At 47.0% G+C, this 23,576-nt stretch overlaps 2 protein-coding genes across 10 annotated transcripts in view; both read right to left on the bottom strand.

The window, feature by feature from the left end:
- The window catches only part of TESK2 (testis associated actin remodelling kinase 2), a 145,622-nt gene extending 130,199 nt beyond the window's left edge, over positions 1 to 15,423 (bottom strand). Inside the window, exons 1-2 of one of the 9 annotated variants that reach the window (XM_055254614.2) lie at positions 15,069 to 15,420; positions 12,800 to 12,830 (exon numbers count right to left, since the gene is read on the bottom strand). The gene's annotated coding sequence lies outside the window, so the exon portion shown is untranslated. Of the gene's footprint in view, positions 1 to 12,799; positions 12,831 to 14,294 lie in introns of all 9 variants that reach the window. The other 8 variants (XM_063627645.1, XM_063627647.1, XM_063627648.1 and 5 more) reach the window with 8 other exon arrangements.
- A 3,912-nt stretch (positions 15,424 to 19,335) lies between these two features.
- On the bottom strand, positions 19,336 to 23,557 carry CCDC163 (CCDC163 homolog). The gene is given in 7 exon segments (XM_055254727.2): positions 19,336 to 19,629; positions 19,881 to 19,936; positions 21,001 to 21,068; positions 21,738 to 21,822; positions 22,869 to 22,946; positions 22,991 to 23,026; positions 23,029 to 23,557. Coding segments are annotated over 6 exon segments (477 nt in total). The 5' UTR covers positions 23,212 to 23,557; the 3' UTR covers positions 19,336 to 19,629; positions 19,881 to 19,909.
- Between the last annotated feature and the right edge of the window lie 19 nt (positions 23,558 to 23,576).

The raw sequence follows: 23,576 nt of genomic DNA, 5'->3' as shown, positions 1-23,576 counted from the left end.
AAATACAAAAAATTAGCCGAGCGTAGTGGCGTGCGCCTGTAGTCCCAGCTACTCAGGAGGCTGAGGCAGGAGAATGGCGTGAACCCGGGAGGCGGAGCTTGCAGTGAGCCGAGATTGCGCCACTGCACTCCAGCCTGGGGTACAGAGCCAGACTCCATCTAAAAAAAAAGACAATTAGGGATTTTTTTTTTTTTTTAGATAAGGTCTTGCTCTGTCACCCAGGGTGCAGTGCAGTGGCTCAACCATAGCTCACTTGCAGCCTCAAACGCCTAGGCTCAAACAATCCTCCCACCTCAGCCTCCCAAAGTGCTAGGATTACAGGCATGAGCCACCATGCCCAGCCAACTGGGGAAGTTTTAATAAGCACTACTACTAGATAATAGTAGAAAATTACTGTTAATTTAGTTAAGTATAATAATGATATTAAGATTATATGTGACATTTTTTGGCCAAGTGCAGTGGCTCACACCTGGAATCCCAACACTTTGGGAGGCTGAGGTAAGCAGATCACCTGACCTCAGGAGTTCGAGACCAGCCTGACCAACAGTTATGAAACCCTATCTCTACCAAAAATACACAAAAAATTAGCCAGGTGTGGTGGTGCATGCCTGTAGTCCCAGCTACTCAGGAGGCTGAGGCATGAGAATCACTTGAACCCAGGAGGCGGAGCCTGCAGTGAGCCAAGATTGCACTCTAGCCTGGCTGATGGAATGAGATTCGGTCTCAAAAAAAAATTTTCTGGGCTATGCACAGCTGCTCACTCCTGTAATCCCAGCACTTTGGGAGGCCAAGACAGGAGGACTGCTTGAGGCCAAGACTTTGAGTCCAGCCTGGGCAACATAGCAAGACCCCATCTCTTTTTTTTTTATTGTATTTATTTATTTTTTTTTGAGATGGAATCTCTCTCTGTTGTGCAGGCTCAAGTGCAGTGGCATGATCTCAGCTCAATGTAATCTCCGCCTCCTGGGTTCGAACGATTCTCCTGCCTCAGTCTCCTGAGCAGCTGGGATTACAGGCGCGTACCACCACGCCTGCTAATTTTTGTATTTTTAGTAGAAACGGGATTTCACCATGGTGGTCAGGCTGGTCTTGAACTCCTGACCTTGTGATCCACCAGCCTTGGCCTCCCAAAGTGCTGGGATTACAGGTGTGAGCCACCGCACCTGGCCTCTGTCTCTTTTTTTTTTTAATGCAGTTTCTGATTTTCTGTGTATACTAAATGTATCTATAACTTTATATGCTGGAATATGAAATAACACAAAACTAACTAATATTGGACCCGATGTAAATAATGTGAGATGGTAAAGCACTAGGTGAATTTATGAATTTCCAGGATAATATCTCCTTTGATCAATTTTCCTAGTTAAATATGAGAAGGCCTGAAAAGGACCACTTGGGGCAGAAAGGCAACTCAAGGGCCAGGTGCACAGCATGGCAACAGAGCAAGACTCCATCTCAAAAAAAAAAAAAAAGAAAAGAAAAAAAAAAGAAAGGCAACTCACCTCTTCTTCTGATGTTAGAGGGCTATTTCAGAGACTGTGGGAAAGAAAGTAATCAAGAGGAAAGAGGAAGTTAAGTTGTTCCTCGTGTTAGCCTGGCTTTTTTTTTTTTTTTTTTTTTTTGAGTCTCGTTCTGTCGCCCAGGCTGGAGTGCAGTGGCACGATCTTGGCTCACTGCAACCTCCACCTCCTGGGTTCAAGTGATTCTCCTGCCTCAGCCTCCCAAGTATCTGAGACTACAGGCATATGCCACCAGGCCTGGCTAATTTTTGTATTTTTAGTGGAGACGGGGTTTCATCATGCTAGCCAGACTGGTCTCGAACTCCTGACCTCAGGTGATCCACCCGCCTCGGCCTCTGAAAGTGCTGGGATTACAGGCGTGAGCCCCTACCACACCCGGCCAAGAGAATATTTTTATAGCCATGAAAAATGACAGTTGCTATCAGTACGCCAAGATATATGTACAAGAATATTAAAGTATACATTGTTGGTAACTGTGATGGTTAATACTGAGTGTCAACTTGATTGGACTGAAGGATGCAAAGTATTGTTCCTAGTGTGTCTGTGAGGGTGCTGCCAAGGGAGATTAACATTTGAGTCAGTGGAGTGGACAAGGCAGACCCACCCTCAATCTGGGTGGGCACCATCTAATCAACTGCCAGTGTAGCTAGAATAAAGCAGGCAGAAGAAGATGGAAGAGCAAGACTTGCTGAGTCTTCCGGCCTTCATCTTTCTCCCATGCTGGATGCTTCCTGCCCAAGAATATCAGACTCCAACTTCTTCAGCTTTTGGACTCTTGGACTTACACCAGTGATTTGCCAGGGGCTCTCGGGCCTTTGGCCACAGACTGAAGGCTGCACTGTCAGCTTCCCTACTTTTGAGGTTTTAGAACTTGGACTGATTTGTCACTGGCTTCCTTGCTCCTCAACTTGCAGACGGCCTATCGTGGGACTTTACCTTGTGATCATGTGAGCCAATCTTCCTTAATAAACTCCCTTTCATATATACATATATCCTATTAGTTCTGTCCCTCTAGAGAACTCTGACTAATACAGTAACAGAGAAAAATGGAGACAATCCAAATATCCAAAAATAGAGATGATTAAATAAATTACAGTACAGGCCAGGCACAATGGCTCACACCTGTAATCCCAGCAGGTGTGGGAGGCCTGAGGCAGGTGAATCATTTGAGCTCAGGAGTTTGAGACCAGCCTGAACAACATGAGGAGACTTTGTCTCTACAAAAAATACAAAAATTAGCCAAGCGTGGTGGCCCATGCCTGTAGTCCCAGCTACTTGGGAGGCTGAGGCAGGAGAATTGCTTGAACGTGGGAGGTGGAGGTTGCAGTGAGCCGAGATCGTGCCACTGCACTCCAGCCTGGGAGACACAGCGAGACTCCATCTCAAAAAAAAAGAATGAGGTAGCCAGGCACAGTCGCTCATGCCTGTAATCCTACCACTTTGAGAGGCCAAGGGGAGGATCCCTTGAGCCCAGGATTACAGACAGGAGCCACCGCACCTGGCCAATTTTTTAATTTTTTGAAGAGGTGGGGTCTTACTACGTTGACTAGATTGGTCTTGAACTCCTGGCCAACGTGGTGAAACTGCGTCTCTACCAAAAAATATATATATATATACAAAAATTAGCCAGGCGCGGTGGCACATGCCTGTAATTCCAGCTACTGAGGAGCCTAAGTGAGGCAGGAGAATTGCTTGAACCCAGGAGGCAGATGTTGCAGTGAGCTGAGATCGCACCACTGCACTCCAGCCTGGGCGACAGAGTGAGACTCTGTCTCAAAAAAGAAAAAAAAAAAATTAAAAAAACAAATACAAAAGATATAGTCATTAAGCTGAATTCATACTAACTGATATATAGTAGATGGAATTTCTTTAGCTTTCTGATAGAGGTTTGCTTCCTTTAATATTTTTCCTGATAAAAGTCCAGGAAAGTAAATTTCAGGCAGGTGGATCACCTGAGGTCAGGAATTCAAGACCAGACTGGCCAACATGGTGAAACCCCGTCTCCACTAAAATACAAAAATTAGCCGGGCATGATGGTGGGTGCCTGTAATTCCAGCTACTCGAGAGGCTGAGACGGGAGAATCGCTTGAACCCGGGAGACGGTAGTTGCAGTGAGCTGAGATCACACCACTGCACTCCAGCCTGGGCAGCTAAGCGAGACTCCATCTCAAAAAAAAAAAAAAAAGAAAGATTTTAACTGAATTTCAGACTAGCCAGAAGGAAGCAAACTGCAACCTGTAACTGTTCAGACAATACAGGTGACAGTTAAAAATCTTCAGTGATATCTGTTGCTTATAAAATTCTTTAGCCTGGCATTCGAAGATTCTGCTCCACTATAATTAGCCTAATCATTATTCCCCACACTTAACGCACCCTTCTGATGTAGCGTTGACTTTTTGTCTCAGCTTATATGATGTTCATGTCATTCTAGCTCTTGTAGTAATCTGACTATACCACTTACTTGGCACTCAATTAATGTCTTTTTGGTCTTCCTAGCTCCACTCTCACACCTTTTCCAATCTGTTTCACCAGGCTAAGTAAACTTCTGAGAATCATTCATGTGTCATACAAAAGTTCTGCCTCATTTGACCCCTACCCACATCTCCAGCCTCATCTATGTCCATTCCTCTATCTGCAGTCACAATCTACTCCAAACATAGAGAACTGCTATATTTGTAGAGCCGTGCTCACACTTCAATATCTATGCACGTAATATTCTTTCTCCCTGGTGTGTTCTTCCCAGATTCTTCCACATGACTCTCTCAGTAATCATCTCATGTGGGAGGTGTTCTCTGACCCCTCAATCTCGTTTTCCGTGCTTTGATATCACCCTGCACAAGTCTTAGTTATTATAGTCATCGTATAGCATTTTAATTGTTGCTTATCATCTCTTTCACTGGACTATGAGCTTCTAGACTATGAGCTCTTTTAATCCAAGCTAAGGGCTTGGACTCAAACTTACCTTCAAACTACGGCAATACAAAGTGTAATACTACAATATTGAGTCAAAATGTACAGTGGAGAAAAAGTAAAATAAATAGGGCATCAAGATTCCACATTTTCAATGTAAAAAACATACTCACTCTTTCATTCACTCAGCCAACATATCTTTATTTAGCACCTCTTACGGGCCAGGCACTATGCCAAATCCTGGAGAGGTGGTGATGACAATATAGACATACACAGACAAATAATTCTGAGAGGATACAGTCCAAAATGTTAACAATGGTTTTTAACTTTTTTTTTTTTTTTTTTTTGAGACAGAGGCTCACTCTGTGGCCCGCTCAGGCTGGAGAGCAGTGGCACGATCTCGGCTCACTGCAACCTCTGCCTCCTGGGTTCAAGCAATTCTCCTGCCTCAGCCTCCTGAGTAGCTAGGATTACAGGTGCACACCACCTTGCCCAGCTAATTTTTGTATTTTTAGTAGAGACGGGGTTTCACCACATTGGCCAGGCTGGTCTCAAACTCCTGACCTCACATAATCCGCCTGTCTCAGCCTCCCAAAGTGATGGGATTACGGGGTGAGCAACCATACCCAGCCTGTTTTTAACTTTTTGAATAATGGGCAAATTATGAATAATGTATATCTTCTCCTTTAAAATCTTCTCTATTTTCCAATTCTTCCTTAATGAATATGCATTACTTTTATAATCATCAAAAAAATTTTTTAACATCCTTCCAAAATACAAATACCTACCAAACAGTAGCAACACAAAACCCAAAGTAAATACTATGCAATGCGAAAGTGAAACAAATGTTGAGAACTTTTAGCCAGATTCTAGTTATACCTAATACAAAGAATAACGGGACTAAAGTATAAAAAATACATGATTTCCACAGTGAAATCATTATGGAAGTCATTGTGAAGAAGATTCCACGCAATTGTCCAAGGAAAACACTGACCACAAGATCAATACCACCCTAGTTTTCCATACTGCAGAAAGAAAAAAAAATTTTGTTTTTTTTTTGGAGACGGAGTTTTTGCTCTTGTTGCCCAGGTTGGAGTGCAATGGCTCAATCTCAATTCACTGCAACCTCCACCTCCTGTGTTCAAGCAATTCTTCTGCCTTACCCTGCAAAGCAGCTGGGATTACAGGTATGTGCCACCACGTCCGGCCCAAAAAAAAAATTATATTATTCTATTTTATCTAATTCAGAGGAAGAGAGAATAGCCTCCATACTTGTTCCAAAGACAAATTAATAACACCATATTTAATCTGTATAATGATTTACAGTTTACAGTTCATGGAGCACTTTGATCTTCACAATAATTGTTTTCTTGTTCTCACTGGATAGATTAAAAAATAAAGGACTGAAATGCAGAAGGCCCTTCTTTTTTTTTTTTTTTTTTTGAGATGGAGTCTCACTCTGTTGCCCAGGCCAGAGTGCAGTGGCAAGATCTCGGCTCACTGCAACTTCTGCCTCCCAGGTTCAAGCAATTCTCCTGTCTCAGCCTCCCAAGTAGCTGGAACTACAGGCGCATGCCACCACGCCCGGCTAATTTTTGTATTTTCAGTACAGACGTGATTTCACCACGTTGGTCAGCTGGTCTCGAACTCCTGACCTCAGGTGATCCACTCGCCTCAGCCTCCCAAAGTGCTGGGATTATAGGCGTGAGCCACCACACCCGGCCAGGCTCTTCTCTTTTTTACTCAATATCCAAAAGCTATAAAAGACTGAGGGCCGGGCATGGTGGCTCACGCCTGTAATCCCAGCACTTTGGGAGGCCGACATGGGCAGGTCACAAGGTCAGGAGTTCGAGATCAGCCTGGCCAATAGGGTGAAACCCCATCTCTACTAAAAATACAAAAATTAGCTGGGCGTGGTGGCATGCACCTGTAGTCCCAGCTACTCAGGAGGCTGAGGCAGAAGAATTGCTTGAACCTAGGAGGTGGAGGTTGCAGTGAGCCAAGATTGCACCACTGCACTCCAGCATGGGAGACAGAGCAAAACTCTGTCTCCAGAAAAAAAAAAAAAGAAATCTCATTTCTGTGAATTTATCCCACAAATATCCCTGTACACATATAAAATGACATGTTCAAAGGCCCTTTTTACAACACTGTTTATAATATCAGAACACTGGAAACATAAATGTCCATTATAAGGAATTAATTAAATAAATTATGATACATCCATTCAATGGAATACTATGCAGGTGATTAAAAAGAGAATAATAATAATAAATGAATAAATGAATAATATATATAGGCCACAGTGGCTCATGGTAATATAGTGAGACCATGCCTCTACAAAAAAATAAAAAATTATCCTGGAGTGGTGGCACACACCTGTAGTCCCAGCTACTCGGGAGGGTGAGATGAGAGGATGGCTTGAGCCTGGGAGGTTGAGGCCATAGTGAGCTATGATCAGACCACTGCACTCCAGCCTGGGCAATGGCCTCTGTCTCAAAAAAATCAATAAATAAAAATTTGAATTGCTTGATAGGTACCACAGATTGAGATCTGCAGCAGTAGTGGTCAGCCATTTAAAAAAAAAAAAAAAGTAAGTTCATGAAGCCAGGCTTCACAATGCCAACAGCAACAGCAGTTAAGTTTTGGGGGAGGTCAAAAATTATACCTGGGGCCAGGCATGGTTGCACACACCTGTAATCCAGGCACTCTGGGAGGCCAAGGCAGGTGGATCACCTGAGGTCAGGAATTTGAAACCGGCCTGGCCAACATGGTGAAACCCTGTCTCTACTAAATATACAAAAATTAGCTGGGCGTGGTGGCAGGCCCCTGTAATCCCAGCTACTCGGGAGGCTGAGGCAGAAGAATGGTGTGAACCCAGGAGGTGGAGCTTGCAGTGAGCCGAGATCACGCCACTGCACTCCAGCCTGGACAATAGAGCAAGACTCTGTCTCAAAAAGAAAAAAAAAAACAAAAACAGGAGTGGGCATGGTGGCTTACACCTGTAATCCCAGCACTTTGGGAGGCAGAGGCGGGCGGATGGCCTGAGGTCAAGAGTTCAAGACCAGCCTGGCCAACATGGTGAAACCCTGTCTCTACTAAAAATACAAAAAAATTAGTTGGGCATGGTGGTGCACACCTGTAAACCCAGCTACTCGGGAGGCTGAAGGAGAACTGCTTGAACCCAGGAGGCAGAGGCTGCAGTGAGCTGGGACTGTGCCATTGCACTCCAGCCTGGGCAACAAGAATGAAACTCTGTCTCAGAAAAAAGAAAAAAAAAAAGGAAATTAATGAAGCCAGGCTATGCAACACCAACAACAACAGCAGTAGATAAGTTTTGCCACGAGGGGGCGGCGGAGGGGGGTCAAAAATTATACTTGGGGCCAAGGCACAGTGGCTCATGCCAGTAATTCCAGCACTGTAGGAGGCTGAAATGGGAGGAGTGTTGATGCCCAGGAGTTTGAGACCAGCCTAGGCAACATAGGGAGGCCCTGTCTCTACAAAAAAAAAAAAATTAGCCAGGCACGGTGGCATGCACCTGTGGTCCCAGCTACTCATTCAGGAGGCTAAAAGGGGAGGATCACTTGAGTCTATGAAGTTGAGTCTGCAGCGACCCATGATCCTGCCACTGCACTCCAGCCTGCGCAACAGCAAGAGATTCTGTCTTTAGGAAAAAAAAGAAAATTATACTTGGAATTTCTACTGCACAGGGGTTGGCTTCCCAACCCCTGTTTTGTTCAAGGGCCAACTGTATATGTTTTTTTATTACTCTTTTTTTTTTTTTTTTTTTTGAGATGGAGTCTCCCTCTTGTCGCCTAAGCTGGAGTACAGTGGTGCGATCTCAGCTCACTGCAACCTCCGCCTCCTGGGTTCAAGTGATTCTCCTACCTCGGCCTCCCGAGTAACTGAGATTACAGGCACCTGCCACCACGCCTGGCTAATTTTTGTATTTTTAGTAGAGACGGGGTTTCACCGTATTGGCCAGGCTGGTCTCAAACTTCTGACCTCAGGTGATCCACTGGCCTCCGCCGCCCAAAGTGCTGGAGTTACAGGCGTGAGCTACCACACCCAGCCGTATATTCTTACTTGTAAGCATTTGCCTAAAGAAAGTCTAAAAGAGGCCGGGAGCGGTGGCTCATGCCTGTAATCCCAGCACTTTGGGAGGCTGAGGCAGGCAGATCACTTGAGGTCAGGAGTTCAAGTCTAGCCTGGCCAACACGGTGAAACCACGTGTCTACTAAAAATTAAAAAATTAGCCGGGCGTGGTGGTGCACACCTGTAATCCCAGCTACTCAGGAGGCTGAGGCTGGAGAATCGCTTGAACCCAGGAGGCGGAAGTTTCAGAGAGCCGAGATTGTGCCACTGCACACCAGCCTGGGCAACAGAGTGAGACTCTGTCTCAAAAAAAATAAAAATAAAAAAGAAAGTCTAAAAGAACATAAAGAGACTATTCAAAGTATTTGGGAGAGGGCATGGAATCAGGTTAATAAGGAACAGAGATGGGAGTAGCTGAGACTACACGCATGCGCCACCACGCCCAGCTAATTTTTTTTGTATTTTTATTAGAGACGGGTTTTCACCGTGTTAGTCAGGATGGTCTAGATCACCGGACCTCATAATCCCCTGCCTCGGCCTCCCAAAGTGCTGGGATTACAGGCATGAGCCAGCATACCCGGCCGACTTTTCACTGTTACATAAATTTATTTTTATTATTTTTTTAGACAGAGTCTCACTCTGTCACCTAGACTGCAGTACAGTGGCGTGATGTCGGCTCACTGCAACCTCCACCTCCTGGATACAAGCGATTCTCCTGCCTCAGCCTCCCAAGTAGCTGAGATAGCAGGCGCACGCCACCTCACCCAGGTAATGTTTCATATTTTTAGTAGAGAGGGGGTTTCACCATCTTGGCCAGGCTGGTCTCAAACTCCTGACCTCAAGTGATCCACCTGCCTCAGCCTCCCAAAGTGCTGGGATTACAGGCGTGAGCCACAGCACCCAGCCCTAAATTTGCATATTAAAAAATGTTTACATTTAATAACCAGTTGAATGTATTATCTATTCAAAGATTAAATGTCTCTAAAAGAAAAAACTAAAGCTCACAAAACATAAGTAATTTGCCTTTGTATTAACCATCATATAGTTAATAACAACAGAGTTGAATACGACTAAGACTTTCCTAGTGTTCTTTTCCTTTTATCACACTGCCTTTTGGAAATTTTCAGGAATGGAAGACATAAAACGTATTACAACCAGGCTTTTCTCTGAAACAGCCACTGCCTCTGGTTGTTCAGGGAAAATAACAATAGTGAGACTACACTGAAGTCATCTCCATATGATGACTTTGTAAATAGTATAATAGCCATTGTTGGGTCAAAACATTCACCATCACCCACACAATACAATGTAATAATTGGGCTTCATCTACCAGAAGGAGATGAAATTCCCATAAATGCCCTTATCATAGGTTTCAAATTCCAACACTATATTCTTTTCACAAAACAAAATGAAATGTATGACACTAAGAATATATCTATAAATACTTTCATACAGGGGGCCGGGCGCGGTGGCTCACGCTTGTAATCCCAGCACTTTGGGAGGCCGAGGCGGGCGGATCACGAGGTCAGGAGATCGAGACCACGGTGAAACCCCGTCTCTACTGAAAATACAAAAAAATTAGCCGGGCGTGGTGGCGGGCGCCTGTAGTCCCAGCTACTCGGAGAGGCTGAGACAGGAGAATGGCGTGAACCCGGGAGGCGGAGCTTGCAGTGAGCCGAGATTGCGCCACTGCACTCCAGCCTGGGCGACAGAGCGAGACTCCGTCTCAAAAAAAAAAAAAAAAAATACTTTCATACAGGGAAGAAAGCATAAAAGCAAGTCAGCTTTCTCCTCAAAATAAGTACGGGATGAGCATATGTAAATGTGTAATTTTCTTTTTACAATTAACTAAAACCGTTTGAGACCAGCCTGGCCAACATGGTGAAACCCCATCTCTACTAAAAATATAAAAATTAGCCCTGCATGGTGGCCCTCACCTGTAATCCCAGCTACTCAGGAGGCTGAGGGGCAGGAGAATTCTGTGAACCTGGGAAGTGGAGCTTGCAGTGAGCCAAGATCTTGCCACTGCACTCCAGCCTGGGCGACAGAGCAAGACTCCATAAAAAAAAAAAAATTAAAAACACACACACACACACAATTAACTAAAACCATAAAAAAATGTTACTGAGGATCCTGAGGTGGAGAGTCCCTAGCCTCCCAGCACACACACACACACATATATATATATATATATATATATATATACTTTTTTTTTTTTTTGAGACGGAGTTTCGCTCTTGTTGCCCAGGCTGGAATGCAGTGGCCCGATCTCGGCTAACCGCAACCTCCACCTCCTGGATTCAAGCGATTCTCCTGCCTCAGCCTCCCAAGTAGCTGGGATTACATGCATGCACCACCACACCCGGCTAATTTTTGTATTTTTTATTTTGGTAGAGACGGGGTTTCTCCATGTTGGTCAGGCTGGTCTCGAACTCCTGACCTCAGGTGATCCACCTGCCTCGGCCTCCCAAAGTGCTGGGATTACAGGTGTGAGCCACCGCACCCAGCCAGCATATATATTTTAAACAGAATCAAAGCCCATCATATGTCAAGCTTACAAAGGAATTTTGTGTTTGAGGGTCTATCCCAAACATATATCTGTAAGACAGAATAACACATCATACATCCAGGGCAGCAAGTATCTGAGGACATCACCATTAATTCATGTACAAACATCTGTACCATTTGGTACTACTTTTCAACAAATGCCAAGTAACCACCAATCCAACTCTGGGTCCCTCCTTGGTGAGCAGGCCCACCTGTAGGACTTACTGTCTCCTCTGCTCAATCTCCTGCTATCATGCTGGACAACTGTGACATTCATACTGATGACATATTCAACACAGCCCCTTAATCTCCCACTACTTCAATAACCTACACCTCCATTCCCCTTCAACAGCATTGAGAGAGTTAAGCCAGTTTTTGTCTTTACCTTGAAATAATGAACTCTGAGCTGTCCAATTATATATTTCTTACAAAATCTGGTCTTCAACCACATTTCTGATTGTCTTTTTATTCTCTTTTTTTTTTTTTTTTTTTTTTTTTTTTGAGATGGAGTCTTGCTCTTTCACCCAGGCTGGAGTGCAGTGGCGCGATCTCGGCTCACTGCAGGCTCCGCCCCCCGGGGTTCACGCCATTCTCCTGCCTTAGCCTCCCGCGTAGCTGGGACTACAGGCACCCGCCACCTCGCCTGGCTAATTTTTTGTATTTTTAGTAGAGACGGGGTTTCACCGTGTTAGCCAGGATGGTCTCGATCTCCTGACCTCGTGATCCGCCCGGCTCGGCCTCCCAAAGTGCTGGGATTACAGGCTTGAGCCACCGCGCCCGGCCTGTCTTTTTATTCTCTAAGTACACCAGCCTCCCTATAGATTGTGCTTCTTATAACTCCCAGCTTGGTCCCTTGGAATCAAACATATCTCCTACACTATCAATAGCAGTGTAAAGTTGCTTCCCATTTTATCTTTCTGTCCTGCAAGTTTCAATTTTGAATCAATCCAACCATCTTTTTTGTCCTACTATTCTTAGGCTGTTGAAGGAAGTGTAAAATCCATGCTACTGGGCCCCATTACAAATATATTATTTCTAACTAGTAGGACCCTCAATGTGGTCAACAGTCTTTTAGCTCCTGAGTTTCTTTCGCTTCTTTTTTTTCCCCCCAGGCTGGAGTGCAGTGGCACAATCTTGACTCCCTGCAACCTCAGCCTCCCGGTTCAAGCAATCCTCCCACCTCAGCCTCTCCAGTAGCTTGGGACAACAGGCATGCACCACCACACCCAGCTAATTTTTTAACTTTCTGTAGAAACAAGGTCTCACGATGTTGCCCATGCTGGTTGCAAACTCCTGGGCTCAAGTGAGCCTCCCACTTCAGCCTCCCAAAGTGCTGGGATTAAAAAATCCAAAGTGAGCCATCACACCTGGCCAACAATTTTTTTTGTTAAATCTTTATTCTCTTTCATTTTCCATTTAAGATTCCCATGGCCATAATACTCAAGTCAGAAACTCACCATAGTGTCTTCAGTCTCCAAACTGACTTCTCGACAGATAAGTAATCACATCAATAAGGCCATCTGTCAAACTCCCTCACTTTCCTTCCCTTCTACCACATCATTATCCATTTTCACTACTATCCTTTTGGTGTCAAAGGGCAAAATGCCTGACTGACATATTTCCTAGATGAACTTTCCCCTCACTTACAGAACTGTTTCACCTGTACTGAAAAGAAAAACACACATGTGCCATAATGGAAAGAACACAGGTTTCAGAACTAGACATACCTGCTCAAATCCTTGTCCACAGTATTCTCAACTGTAAAAGATGGATACTGACATGTTAACCACAAGGCTATTGTGATCTATAAAGCATCTTTATGTACCTGGCATATAGTATATTCTCCATAAAGATGAGTTTCACTAGAACCAGCTCTCCTTCACAACCAAACTCTGGAGAATAATTTTACTCATTTCTTCTCACTTATTCCTCAATCCATCATGATCTCACTACTACCTTCATTGCCATCCCCACCCTACCAAAACTGCATTTCAGAGGAAACAAGTGACCTCCTGATTGCTAAATACAGGGCAGGTCGGGCATGATGGCTCAACCCTGTAACCCCAGCTCTTTGGGAGGCCGGGGAAGGCAGATAGCTTTGAGCTCAGGAGTTCGAGACCAGCCTGGGCAACACAGAGAAACCCCGCCTCCACAAAAAATACAAAAAATTATCTGGGTGTGGTGGCTCCTGCCTGTGATCCCGGCTACTCAGAAGGCTGAGGTGGGAGGCTCCGAGACTGCACCACTGCACTCCAGCCTGGGCGACAGAGTGAGACCCTGACACCAAAGGAAAAAAAAAAGCTTCTTAATTCTCATTCAGCTGGACCTCGGGAGCATATGACATTGATAGTCACCCCCCTCCCTTCTTGAAATCCTTTCTTTGGCTCCTATTATAATGCTGTTACGTTCTAGTTCTTGTCCCGTTCCTTTAATCTCTCTTTTTCAGTGTCTATTACCTTTCAAACAATGATGCTCCTTCTGGTCCACAGCCCTTCTCATCTTTCATTCCATACTAAGGCATACAAATATCCCCCATATATTCTCTTGACCCTCCAAATTTATGTATCCGGGTCCAAGCTTTCTCCCAATTTTCAGACCCAAATTTCCAGCTACCCACAGTGATATTTCAAAACACCTCAAACTCGGCTGGGAGCAGTGGCTCACGCCTGTAATCCCAGCACTGTGGGAGGCCGAGGTGGGTGGATCACCTGAGGTCAGATGTTCGAGACCAGCCTGGCCAACGTGGGGAAACCCCGTCTCTACTAAAAATACAAAAATTAGCCGGTCGTGGTGGCGCATGCCTGTAATCCCAGCTACTCGGTAGTCTGAGGCAGGAGAATCGCTTGAACCTGGGAGGAGGAGGTGGCAGTGAGCTGAGATCATGCCACTGCACTCCAGCCTGGGTGACAGAATGAGACCCCGTCAAAAAAAAAAAAAAAAAAAAACGAACAAACAAAAAAACCCTGAAACTTAACTTGTTCAAAACCAAATTTATTACCTTCTCTCAAAATTGCTTTTTTATGCTCCCTATTTCAGATGAGATCAGGCGCGTTGAGGGTGATATGACCGGAGACTATGTTCCCTATTTCAATTAACGCTACCGATTCACACCATCAGCCAAGTCAGAAACTTTCTACTATTCCTCTCAACTTTATTTTGAAGCCTCTTGGAATTTCGGGCCATTCCCTCCCGCCGGGATGAGCACACTCGTTTTCTGCCTACCTGGCCTTTCCGCCTCCACGGTCTTCACTTTCAATCCTTCCTCTATATTTTCACCAGAGATAATGCAATCATACCAAGCTCCTGCTTACAAAACCTTCAACGGCTCCCCATGCATGCAGCATAAAGTCCAAATTCCTCAGCAAGTTCTTCTCAGAGGTATACAATTTAAAGATTTTTAAATTACACAAACCTGGGTTTCACTTGTGGCGAAATCTGAACACTGGCTTAGTCCAGTCTTCATAGCGAAGAGTAAAAAGCAGAGAGGGGAAAGGAAGGGAGATGATGACAAGCGAGGAAAGAAGAGGGGGAAGGCAGTAGGGTCTGAGGGGAGGGAACTGTTTTCCTGGGTAGAGGTGAACGTTTTCGAGGGAAGAGTGTATCGGAGGGAAGTCAAGTGAAGGAACCCAGATCTCTGAGGCAGGAGTGGGTATGAGAGCAGGGAGGCGCTCAGTGGGGAGCTGGAAGTCTCTGAAACAAGAGTTTTCCGAGAAAACGAAAGATCCCCAATGCGAGCGAGGTAACTTCTAATGGGTTCCCAGGTTCTAAGGGGGAGCAGACGTGGCGGGGAGCCTGAGGGAAGTAAGGAAAGGAGAAAGCGGCCAGGAAGGGAGCGTCCGCCGCCGCTGAGAGGGGGACCTCTGTGAAGCCGAGGGGTCCCGTCGGGTGCGGAGGGGCGCAGGCGCCTCTGCTCCGGGGCAGAGGAGGTGGAGCGGCCGCGCGCGCGGGCCGGGCAGGATGCCCGGGTTTGTGTCCCCCGTCCTCTTTTCACGTTACCTGAGGCAGGACTGAGCAGCCAGAGGGGTGCCTGCGCGGGCAAGAGGAGGAGACGGCGGCAAAGAGGGAGCATAGTAACCCTCACAGCTCGTTGGTGGTAGCGGCTCCTTAGCCTGCGGAGGCGGTAGGAGCCCCTAGCGCAGAAGCCGGCGACTTAGCTGGGCTAGCGGCGGCGGAGAACCAGGAGACTACTGCCATGGCCCCACAGTCGGGGCCGCTCCCCCCGCCTGTTTGGCGGGGCCAGGAGGACAATCCGACCAGCGAAACCAACAGGGCAGCTGGTAGCTCTGCTGAGCTCCCGGGCCGCGAGAGACTGAAACGCCTAACCGGCCCAGCAGGGGGGCTGGGGGGCGGGGTCTCGACTGGCCACGCCCCTCCCTCAGTCCCTCCCTCAGAGTAGCCAATCAACCGTCAACTTCTGATAAACGAGCTAGTGAAATTGCCCAATTAGCGCTAGGAATGCCACGTGGTATGAGGGTGGGCACAATGGGCGTCCAGAAAAGCCAATCAACAGCCGTAGGCGCCAACTCCGGAGGATGAAGGGAACCAATAGGAAGGAAGTCGAGGTAAAAACAGAAGAAGCAGTGTGTGGGAAAGGCGGAACCGAGGAGGAGGGAATACACCTGGGGGAAACCCAAGTCCAGGAGCCTCTTAGAGGGCGGGGCAGTAAACACAAGATGGACCAATAAAAATGTTAAACACAGAAATGATTGGTAATTGATAAAGCCAATTGAAAATGGACTAGACTGGCGCGGCTTTCGGGTTGGTCAAGGTATAGCTGAGTAAAGAAAAGCGGTAAGAATGCTGCGCCCTGCAGGATTTCAGTATAGTGAGGAGGAAAAAATATATCAATAATACCGACTTGAAATAGTAAGAACAGTCAGTAGAGCTAAACAAAATGCTAGGCAAGCAATTAATAAAGACTATGAGATTCGGTTAAGTGAAAGCTTAGAGGAGGTAACACTTCAGCTAGCTTGAACACAGATTTTGAAAGAAAGCTGGTGGGGAATAAATTGGGATTTTTTTGTTGTTTTTATTGGGTTTTTTTGTTTGTTTGCTTTTTGTTTTTTTTTTAGAAGGGTCTTACTCTGTCGCCCAGGATGATGGAGTGCAGTGGCGCGATCATGGCTCTCTTGCAGCCTCAAACTCCTGGACTAAGATGATCCTCCCAACTCAGCCTCCCCGGATACCTGAGACTACAGGCGCACGCCAGCATGCCTGACTAATTTTTTGTGTATTTTGTAGAGACAGGGTTTACCATGTTGCCCAGGCTGGTCTGTAACTTCTGGACTCAAGTGATTGGCCCACGTCGGCCTCCCAAAGTGCCGGGATTACAGGCGTGAGCCACCGCTCCCAGCTAAGAATTCTGCCCAGCTGTTCAAGGCACATATTTCTTCACTCTTTGCTTGTGCCTGGACATCAGGAGCTCATAATCTCATGCCTGAAGAGACTGGAACAGGAGAAGGGCAAGAGCAAGCAGTATGGGCCTTACTGTATTAGCACTCCCAGGGGTTACAGACCCCTTTTCAGACATCTTAAGACTTCCATCCTCCTGGAAGAGTATAGGTGGTATGCATTCCTGGTGGCCATAAAGTTTAAGAAATACAGCCAAGGCTGGAAGCAGTGGCTCACGCCTGTAATCCCACCACTTTTGGAGGTCGAGGCAGGGGGATCATGAAGTCAGAAGATAGAGACCATCCTGGTAAACATGGTGAAACCTCGTCTCTACTAAAAATACAAAAATTAGCTGGGTGTATTGGCGCGTGCCTGTAGTCCCAGCTACTCAGGAGGCTGAGGCAAGAGAATCGCTTGAGCTTGGGGAACAGAAGTTGCAGTGGGCCAAGATCACACCACTGCACTCCAGCCTGGGCGACAGAGCAAGTCTCCGTCTCAAAAAAAAAAAAAAAGAAAGAAAAAAGAAATATGGCCAGACACAGTGATTCACTTCTGTAATCCCAGCACTTTGGGAGGCCAAGGTGGATCACTTGAAGCCAGGAGTTTGAGACCAGCCTGGGCAACATAGCGAGACCCTGTCTATACAGAAAAAAAAAAAAAAAATGAGCCCAAAATGGTGGCATGTACCTGTGGTCCTAGCTACTTGGGAGGCTAAGGCCAGAAGATCACCTGAGCCCAGAGGTCAAGGCTACAGTGAGCTGTGGATGGTGTCACTGCACTCCAGCCTGGACAACAGAGCAGGACCCTGTCCCAAAAAAATATAAAAAGAAAGAAAGAAGTGTGGTAGGAGATATTAGAGAGAGAAGAGGCTGCATGTGGGTTGGGCTTAAATGCCAATATTTAAATTTGTCTTTTGTTTTTTATGCTGTGAGAGCTATTCTTGAGCAGGACCATAAACTAAACAGGGCAGTGTTTTAGGAAGATTAATTGGTAGCTCACAGAATCTCTGAAGGGAGAAGAGAGATCACCCCAGCCTAGCCCCCTGACCAAAGGCTTTTTGGTACCATTCTTCTGGCAACAAATCATGTGCTGCCACCTGGTGACAGCTCAAATAACAATTTTCCACATTGCTATTTAATATTTCTGTTGAGGTTGGGTGTGTGGGCTCAGACCTGTAATCCCAAGGGCTTTGGGAGACTGAGGTAAGAGGATCTCTTGAGCCCAAGGGTTTAAGACCAGCCTGGGCAACATAGTGAGACACGTCTCTACAAACAAAAATCCTTTTTTAATTAGCTGGGTGTGGTATCACATGCCTGTAGTACTAGCTACTAAGGAAGCTGAGGCAGGAGGATCACTTGAGCCCAGGAGTTCAAGATCAGCCTAGGCAAGATGGCGAAACCCTGTCTTTACAAAAAGTACAAAAAATTAGCTGGGTGTGGTGGCGCATGCCTGTGGTCCCAGCTACATGGGAGGCTGAGGTGGGAGGATCACTTGAGCCCAGGAAGTTGAGGCTGCAGTGAGCTGTGATCTCTCCACTGCACTCTGGCCTGGGTAACAGAGTGAAACTCCATCTCAAAAAAAAAAAAAAAAAAAAAGGTGGACACATGCAGTTCATGTTCCATGTTGTCCAAGTAGTGAAAAGGATCAGGATCATTAGTCACAAGGCATTTTTTAATGAAATATAATAGAAAATATCAGTGTATCACTCTCACTAAGGATAAAAATTAAATCATAACATTTTTGTTTCAGTTAATAAATCTACCCACATATTTACTAGGTCACAATGTAAATTGTATTTCTTACTGGAAGTCACAGCCAAAAATTCTTAAAGCCACTGGATTAGAGGCAGAGAGACTGAAAGAAGAGACCAGGGAAGAGGCTGCTACAGAAATGCAGTCTGGGCTGCTAAGGATGATGTGTGGAAATGCCAAAGAGAGCCTCAAGCAGCAGAAGTTGGGGCTAGGCATGGTAGCAGCTCACACCTGTAATCTGAACACTTTGGGAGGCCAAAGTTGGTGGATCAGTTGAGCCCAGGAGTTCGAGACCAGCCTGGGCAACATGGTGAAAACCTGTCTCTACAAAAAATATTTAAAAATTAGCCAGGCATGATAGCATGTGCCTGTAGTCCCATATATTATTACTTGGGAGGCTAAGGTGGGAGGATTGCTTTAGCCCAGGAAGTGGAGGCTGCAGTGAGCCAAGATCATGCCACTGCACTCCAACCTGGGCAACAGAGTAAGACCTTGTTTCAAAAAAAAAAAAGGCAGAAGCTGGAGATGAGGAAAGGTAGCCTCCTACTCTCCAGATCCAAGTGCCACCAGAATATCTCATCCTCCTTTGCATCCCCCAGCACTACTGCCCCAGAGCAGTGTCCTACCTCATTCTACTCACCAGAATGGGAGCTCCCATTACTTTCCAAGTTCAACTGAGCTTGCACTCAGAAGGTACAGCTATAGGCTGGGCACGGTGGCTCACAACTGTAATCCCAGCACTTTGGGAGGTCGAGGCGGGCAGATCACTTGAGGTCAGAAGTTCAAGACCAGATTGGCCAACATGGTGAAACCCCATCTCTACTAAAAATACAAAAATTAGCACACACCTGTAATCCCAGCTACTTGGGAGGCTGAGGCAGGAGAATCGCTTGAACCTGGGAGGCGGAGGTTGCAGTGAGCTGAGATGGCACCACTGCACTCCAGCTTGGGTGACAGAACAAGACTCCGTCTCAAAAAAAAAAAAAAGATACAGCTATAAATGTCTATGAACTTGGATTTCAGGGGTAGAGGTCACAGAAAGCACTCCAAGTAACAGGAAGATGAACAGGTACAGCTGATTCTATCCCATGTGGGTGCTGACTCACAGAAAACACATCAGGGAGGGTTAAACCATTTTATTGCAGTTGGGGGGCAAGGATGGGCAGGCAGTGAAAAGCCTCAGTAGAGAAGACAGATAATAGCTACTTCAAGAAGGCGGGGCGGACAGCCCAGAAACAGGGCCTTGGAGGGGAGGGTGGGCAAAGAAGGCTTCGTCCTACTATTCTTAACGAGTCCTTACAGGTCATTCAGGAGCATCTTGGGGCCCCAAAGGAATGGGTCCTCTTGCTTAAGACTCTGGACATGGAGCTGAAAGATGCTGGGCTCCAGGTTAGAAAGGGTGCTCCTCTGGGGATCTAAGAGGAAAGAAAAGGGAAGAGAAAACAAGTCATCAGCAAGCATTGTGATATGCACAGAACTAGGCCCTAGGCCTTTCTAATAGAGAGGGACATACAGGACTGACAGGATAAATAGCAACAGAGGTCAGTGAATTCACAGAAAGGCAGAGACTCCATTCTACCTAGTGTTAAATAATTAGTCAGCTGGCATTCAGGCATCATTCAGATTTAGCCTCCCCCAAAATGGGAATCCTTGTCCTTATCCTCACCTGGCTTCCATAAAAGTTCCCAGCTACTGTTACTGTCCAGAAGACTGAATTAAGAGCTGGATGAAGAAACAGACATGGTGAAAGTAGTGGCCAGAGGCAGCTTAGATTGGACAACATGAATGGAGGTCCTGAAGGGGAACAGAACCAAAAACAGAGATGATAATGATGTATCAAGGGGGCCCTTCCAGCACAGAACTGTCCTCCTTCCTGAGGCTAGGACTCTGGTCTCCTCCCTTTTTTTTTTTTTTTTTTTTGAGATGGAGTCTCACTCTGTCACCTAAGCTGGAGCACAATGGCGTGATCTCAGCTTACTGCAACCTCCGCCTCCTGGGTTCCAGCGATTCTCCCACCTCAGCCTCCCGAGTAGCTGGGATTATAGGCACTCGCCATCATGCCCGGCTAATTTTTGTAGAGATGGGGTTTCACCATGTTAGCCAGGCTGGTCTTGAACTCCTGACCTCAGGTGATCCGCTAACCTCAGCCTCCCAAAGTGCTGGGATTAGAGGCGTGAGCCACCGCGCCCTGCCGATCTCTCCTCCCTCTTTAACATCCAAACATATAAAGGCACCTCAGTGACTCTATCAAGTAAAGAATGCCCTTATGGGCTACAACCCAGATACTCATACTGCCCCCATAAGCCCAAGCCAAATCTAGGATAGCTGAACTTTGGTCCCCACTGCCTGACCTGTGAGACAATTTCCCTCCACTGGCACAGCTCCCACACCCCCTGACCTGAGGAGGTTGTCCTCCCTCCAGGCATCTTGGGCCTCTGTCCTGGCAGCCTCCAGGGTATGACCCTTGCCTTCCTGGCCACTTTGCAACTGCTCCAACATCTGCCAGATCACGGGCTCAGGTGGAACCAAACCTCTCCCTCTCTCCCTCCCCATGACAGTCCTCTTCAGCACACTTGGAACCCTCATGTGGGCAAGGATAGTTTCTCATGGCCGGGAGCAGAAGGGTTAGGAAGAAGAGCTCTGGAGAGAGAGTCAGCACAGGGAAGAGAAGAATGGAGACAGGGGCAGGAGAGGGTATCTTGGCCTCTCTGAAGAACAGGATAGACAGAGAAAGGAAGGGTCCTCCATAGAGAAATATGCAGAGACAAGTCTGAAACTAGTCCTACCTTCCACCTGCCAACCTAAGCCTGTCGTCCCTCAGCCAGCTGTTTCAGCAGCAGCTCCTGGTGCTGGCCTGCAGATGAGAGAGAATGTAAGGGGGCTGTTCCCCAACTTCTTTCCTTCTCCCTCCCTGCCTGTGACCACCCCGCTGCTGAAAACTGAGACAGAAACATTCTGGCTCAGCTGTTGGTAAGCTTCCAAGCTGACTGAAGAGATTAAACTCACACTATGGGAGGCAAAGAGCGCAACAAAATACTTGGCCACACTTCTCAGTAGCTCAGGCAGTTGGAGCCATGGCCACTTAATGGGAGAGCAAGAAGACTTTCCAGGCCGGACGCGGTAGCTCACACCTGTAATCCCAGCACTTTGGGAGGCCAAGGCAGGCGGATCATCTGAGGTCAGGAGTTCGAGACCAGCCCGGCCAACATGGTGAAACCCCATCTCTACTAAAAATACTAAAAATATGAAAAAAAGTGGCCAGGCATGGTGGCGGGTGCCTGTAATCCCAGCTACTCAGGAGGCTGAGGCAGGAGAATCGCTTGGACTCGGGAGGCAGAGGTTGCAGTGAGCCAAGATTGCACCATTGCAACAGAGCCTTGGCAACAGGCAACAGAGCGAGCCTGGGCAACAGAGCGAGACTCCATCTCAAAAAAAAAAAAAAAAAAAAGAAGATGACTTAAGATGACTTTCCAGAAAAGGTGACAAGCAAACACATATTCACCCCCAACCACCTTTTACTTACTCAACTGGTACTGCAGCAACTTCAATTCCTTCTGCATAATCTCTGACTCCTCCCACAGCACTGTAGGAGTGACAGCAGTGCTATTCTAGAGTCAATCAACAAATCCAGAGTAAGAAGGCAAGTGGACTATCTAGGGTCTTGTGAAACTCTTAGAGAGGATGATCCCCAACTTGTCCCACTACAAATGCCAAAAGTTCAAAGTCCTCAAGAAGGCAAGGTCTTGCCTATCCCTTAGTCGGTCTGCAGCTCCTGAGGAAGGCCATTGGTAGTACCGCATTCTCCTGGTCCTGTTTGCATCTGGGCGTGGGCTTGGGCTTGCTCCCACACCTGGCTCTGAAGGCCCTGCAGTTCCCTTCTCAGCTCCTCCAGGCATTGCTCCAGGAGAAGAGCGCTCCCCTTTGGGGCCCCCTGCAGCAACCTTAGTGATGCTGTAGTGGGACAAGTTGGGGATCATCCTCTCTAAGAGTTTCACAAGACCCTAGATACTCTACTTGCAAAACAAGACACGTGCACACACAACAGATGTGTGGCAAAATTGTGTGCATACATATGAAGCTGTGTATGTGAAGAAAATAACTGGCCAGATACCTTCCAGGACACTGATCTGGTACTTCTGCTGTTCTCGCTCTTCTAGCAGGCCCTGCACTGCCTGCCTCAGTGCCTCAGTCACCTACCCAGGCAGAAAAAAACACATGAGCTACCGTATAACAGCTTTTCCCAACCCCTAGTATCCGCATCTCACACAAACATCACGTATACACACCAAGGATTCCAAGCCTCACCTGAGCCTGAGATTGAAGCTGGGATCAGAGAATAGTAACCTCATCCCAGAGAGAGGATGGGCTGTAGGACTCAGGGCAGCTCAGCCTTTGTGGAACTGTGGGAGTCTCTAAAGCCCAAGGCTGTTGAGCTTGGACTCCTGACTGCAGAGGCAAGTGATGAGAGGAAATCCAGATCCCAGCCAGGTCCCCGGCTGAGGGAGTAAGGAAGGGGTAAGTGCAGGGTCTGTGTGGGGAAACAGAGTTCAGGGAAGGTCAGAGTTGGAATTTGGAAGGAGTAATGGATGATACAGGCACTGGAGGAAGCCACAGAAAGAGAAAGGGCTTGGAAGTAGAAAGAGACATTACTTACCTAAGGTGGAGACCCCAAGAGGATACAGCCACTGCTACAAAAGAAACAGTTGCACAGGCCAATGAGCTCTGAGAGTCCCTTAGTCTCCCGACGCAAACTGGGGACCTCCACCAACCCCTCACCTTAATCCGGACTACATTTCCATCAGTAGCGTTGAGAGAAGCACATCCAGCTGCTCAAACCAGCTGAGGCTCCTATTCATATCCTGTGGCAGGGGAGCGGCAGGGGTTAGGGTGTCTTGTGCTTGCTCTCCCACCGGGGGATATCCAAGGTATCCCCTGGTGTCTTGTGCTTGCTCTCCCACCGGGGGATATCCAAGGTACAGCCCAGGAAAGGCCACCATGTTAGATGGAAAGAGGGAAGTGGGGATGCAACACTGGGGTAGGGGGATGCGCTATCAGACCAAAACTGCGATCCTGTGACTAGCGAAAGGAAGGACGCTCTTGGGGAACTGGGGGAAAAGCGGGATACCCTGATGATAACACAGATATCAGGTGGGGATTAAAGGCGCCAGAACCTGGTCGAGACCTCCCCAGAAGTAGTACACTGGCGCCACCACGCCAAACCTGTGCCAGTGACAACTGCCGCCGCCGGGTTCAAAACTTCGGGCTGGTTTTGAAAGTCCGACTTTGGACTGGTTGCCGCAGGGCCACCTGGGAAACAGTTCGCCTCTTGCGACCACAACCGGCGATGGAGGCGGTGGAACTA

The sequence above is a fragment of the Symphalangus syndactylus genome, chromosome 12 (genome assembly GCF_028878055.3).
Source record: "Symphalangus syndactylus isolate Jambi chromosome 12, NHGRI_mSymSyn1-v2.1_pri, whole genome shotgun sequence".
Classification (NCBI taxonomy): domain Eukaryota; kingdom Metazoa; phylum Chordata; class Mammalia; order Primates; family Hylobatidae; genus Symphalangus; species Symphalangus syndactylus.
This window is presented reverse-complemented; position numbering and strand designations above follow the sequence as displayed.